The 4,140-nt window shown below is 46.0% G+C and overlaps 1 protein-coding gene across 1 annotated transcript; it reads left to right on the top strand.

Annotated features, from left to right (window-relative positions):
• The first annotated feature begins 52 nt into the window (after positions 1-52).
• LOC125526810 lies at positions 53-3,826 on the top strand. The gene is made up of 5 exons (XM_048691432.1): positions 53-157; positions 440-532; positions 642-2,510; positions 2,756-2,939; positions 3,036-3,826. Exons 2-5 carry the CDS (start codon positions 485-487, stop codon positions 3,638-3,640), a joined length of 2,706 nt encoding a protein of 901 aa, XP_048547389.1. The 5' UTR covers positions 53-157; positions 440-484; the 3' UTR covers positions 3,641-3,826.
• The last annotated feature ends 314 nt before the right edge of the window (positions 3,827-4,140 follow it).

Here is a 4,140-nt window from a genome sequence, read left to right as displayed (position 1 = left end):
GTTCTGCTCCCGTTTTTTTTTCTCCTCCGATTTAAATCCGCTTTTTGGTTGTTCTCGCGGCTGCGCAGCGCGAGCGACGGCGGGAGGTCTGGAGCCGAAGGGCGTCGCCGTCTCGGTGCTGGAGGATCCGGTGGTGTCTTCCGTCGAGGAATCCTCCGTAAGCGGCCCGTCTCTCCCCCCTTTCCTCCCCTTTGAGCTGCTGCTGCTCTTATTTCGTAGCTAAGATTCTGTTAGTCGGTCGATCTCTCTTGGTCTTTGCTAGATTCATTAGTATCTTCCGAAATGCAGATTCAAATTTCTAGTCCAGAATTTTCGAAATATTAAAACAATTAAGTGAGCATGCTTCATTTTTTAATAATAGATTTGAATGAAGCTCCATGTTTGACTGTTTCTGATATGGTTTGACCATGGGTCCTGATGCTTCCAATGTTTCAACCAGTTCACATTTGAGTTCAAGAGAGGGTCCAAGAGGGCGAGGAAGGGGATGCCGCCGGCAGAAGTGCATAGAGGCAAAGAGAACTGGCATGGAGAGGTAGGGCCAATCTGAGTTTCCACAAGTGTGCATTTTCTGTACAAAATTCATTGCTGTATGATCTCCTACCCTCCTGAAGCTGTGGTGCTGTCTTTCCTCTGTTTCACAGGGAGTCACTAACAAACAGAACATGGCTGCTGCAAAGTCACACATGACGAAAGAGGGGCCAGAAGAGGTGGAGTTCACGCACTGCGCGCCCAGCATCGTTGCGAGGCTGATGGGTCTCGAGACCGTGCCGAGGTCCAAGAAGGTTCTTGACCGGTGCCAGAGTGACATCCAGAGCAACCCACGGCTGAAGTTATCCGGACGTGCTGAGGAAGTGGCCCGGGTTTCATGCGAGGATCGGCCATGTCGGAGCAGCGGCGATGAGCTGCCGGAACTGAAGGATGTTTTCGAGGTGACCGAGATGGAGAACATGGCGACGCGCAAGGCGCTGCAGTCAGGCAAGGAGATGCCACGCCCAAGAAGCAACGATGCCGATCTGGAGTTCGTGAGGCAGAAGTTCTTGGATGCAAAGCGCCTTTCCACCGACGAAGGCCACAGGAATTCTAAGGAGTTTGGTGAGGCACTTGAGATACTGTACTCCAAGAAGGATGTTTTCCTTGAAATCCTTCAGGAGAGCAGTGTTGCCTTGTCAGGGTTCCCAGGGCACATCCTTGGTTACAGTGGTTCGCAGTGCTACCCCCATGGAAGCAATGGTGCTGGTGCGCAATCGTTTGGGCAGGACAACCTTTGCAGAATGGAAGTTGACAGTGAGTCCGAGGGTCCTCTTTCTAGTGTGCATCTCGAAGAAACTTCACATGTGCCACTGGAGCATTCGGCACCAAAAGGGAGCAGGCGTTCACGGAGGCCCTCGCAAATTGTTGTTCTGAAACCAGACCCTCAGAGGAGAAGTTCGACACCGGTTTTAGCAAGCCAAGAAACATCGCAGTTTGGTCAGTGGACTGGTGCGCGATGGTTGAAGCCGCCACGCCATAGTACGCATAAGCAAGATGGCATACATTCTATGGCACATGGCAGTGTCCAAGTTTCAGAGCCAGAAGGAGATACACCTGAACAGAAGCTTAGAATACAAACCTCTAGAAGAGGTAGCAGGAAGAAACCATCTGAGAATGAGTGCTACCTTGGAGTTGGCTGTCAAAGGGAAAAGGCTGCTTCCACTTCTCATGATGAGACTTCGTCAATTTCTTCATCCACGCATTCTGCTGGATCATCGGTGAGCAGAAAGGCCAGAAAGCACCTCTCTGAAAGATGGCAAATGGCCTGCCAATCCAAAGCTGAAAATCCAGTTCCTACTGATACAAGAACATTAGGTGAGATGCTTGAACTCACTGCTAGAGATGCAACGAAAGTAACCACCCAAAAGCGTTTGTCAGATTCAAACACCAATTCCAGTAATGCGCAAGAGATGCCGGCCAGCCCTCTTGGTATTAGCAGCAAAGATGGTTGGAAGACAGGGATTTACCGTGGCGATAATTCAAGAAGTGGCATATCAAGGAATTTTCCCAGGTCCAAGTCTCTCCCAACCTCATCTACCACTATTGCAAAATTACCGGGCAGGAGGCGCTCTGCACCTAACTTGCCCATTCTGAAGGATATATTGAATACACCCACTGATGATACTGGGAATGGACTTCTCAGGAAGAGGTTACCAATCAGAAAAGCCAAGCAGAATGGGCGAGTTATCGTTCATGTAGGAAAGGAAAATATGCTACCTGAGAAAGAGATTTATGTAACTTCAGAGAGAACAAGACACAGTATCTGCACTTCTGATCTACCCAGGACAAGCAACACATATAATGAGCATCCAGGTGATGTTATCAGTACTGAGGATCACACAGCAATTGATTTGGCTATTCCACATGAGGATGTGCAAAATTTGAAAGGTCAGGCAGGGTGGAAAGAGCAAAAGCTAGCAACACCGTTACCAGAGGCAGAAGACATAGTAATTCATGATCAGGATATCATAACATTGAAGGTACACAATACATTGCAATTTTTTTGTTATTTATTACTACCTCTGTTCATTCATATAAGATGTTTTGGCAGTTCAAATTAAACTGCCAAAACGTCTTATATTAATGAACAGAGGGAGTATTAAGTAATCTGCTACATTATTCTGTTGTCAATGTTAGTTTGTCCAGAACTGTAAGCTCTGTTATGAAATGTTCAGTTTTGAGACTACTACTATCTAATTATCAAAACTGTAACATTTGGTTTCAGGAGGTGAAAAGCCAACTAATGGAGAGTGACATTGCTGAAATTGATCACCAAGCAGTAAAGTCTGCTTATTCTGTAAGCGCTGAGAGCTGCGAATGCTCAAGTCCAACTGCTTCATCGCAACAAAGTTCTGGAGAAGAGTCTACTTATTCTGGAATCTTCAAAAGTGTCAATGATGGTATTCAAGGCAAGCATACCAAAATCAAGTCTGACTCTTCTGCACTTAATATGATTTATATTCTTGTCAGTAATCTTTTATTCCCATTTCATCTCATAAATGCAGGACTCAGAGCTCAACTTAAGATGCTGAAGATGGGCGACCAAGTTGATACACGCGAAGATGATTCGGATGCATACTCGAGCGATGAGTGCGACGATACAGACATTTCAGATTACCAGGTGAAGGAAGAGCAGCTACCCATATTTAAGGATGAGGAGGACAGGGACTGCACTTATGTCCAGGAGATGCTTGGCACTGCGTGTGGCTTTCCAGTCTACCCAGAGCAGTGGCAGTTCAGCTCAGATGTGTTCGTATGGCTGGAAAACAAGTACAGCAAGCTGCTCCTGTGGTCGAAATCAGACAGGAAGCTTCTTTTCGATCTCGTTAACTCAATCTTAGCTGATATGACGGCTCCCGGCAGCAGCCTATGTTCAAAAATCATGATGAACTCCTGGCCTCAAATGGATTGGAGAAAGTTAGCTGAAAATGTCTGGCGAACGGCAGTATTCATGCGAAGGAGCCATCAGCCATTTGATCTGGACAGTGTCGAGCCTTTGCCCCTGGACCATCACCCTGAACTTGAAATGTTCGGAGCAGACATTGCTGAAATGATACGTGACGACATTCTGGAAGAGCTTGTGGCCGAACTCGCGTCGCATATCAACTGACACCCTAAGGCTGTGACCTGTAGTGGTTGAGATATTTGACCAGGTAATGTACATAGCCTGCTGCAAATTACTTATTTGCGAGTCGGGTTACTACGATGTAGGATTTGGGGGAGATGGCCTCATGTAGAACATATGGACTCTATGTATGCTCATGGAATTTCCCCTGCTGTTGCATTAACTCCTTTATTCATGCTTCCATTACAAAATTTCCCATAGTTTTTCCTTCATTTTGGATTTAAATCTGAGATTGGATGCTGCCTTGGTCCCATTCACAGCATGACGGTAATGATCCAGTTGAGCACACTATCCAAGAGGAAAACGCAAACATTCTGATTTTTTATCCTTGTTTGGTGCATTATTTGTAGGTGTAACAAGTGATCCAGTTTTCCTTTGATCTTTTTGTTTCATTTCATTCTTGTTTGTCATTTGAATACAATGTTACTCAGTTCAGTTACAAGGCCAAAATAAGAAGTGAATACAAAATCTGAGCCAATGCTGTT

Source organism: Triticum urartu, unplaced genomic scaffold, assembly GCF_003073215.2.
Source record: "Triticum urartu cultivar G1812 unplaced genomic scaffold, Tu2.1 TuUngrouped_contig_1944, whole genome shotgun sequence".
Classification (NCBI taxonomy): Eukaryota; Viridiplantae; Streptophyta; class Magnoliopsida; order Poales; family Poaceae; genus Triticum; species Triticum urartu.
The sequence above is the reverse complement of the archived record's forward strand: the minus strand, read 5'-3'. Positions and strand labels throughout refer to the sequence as shown.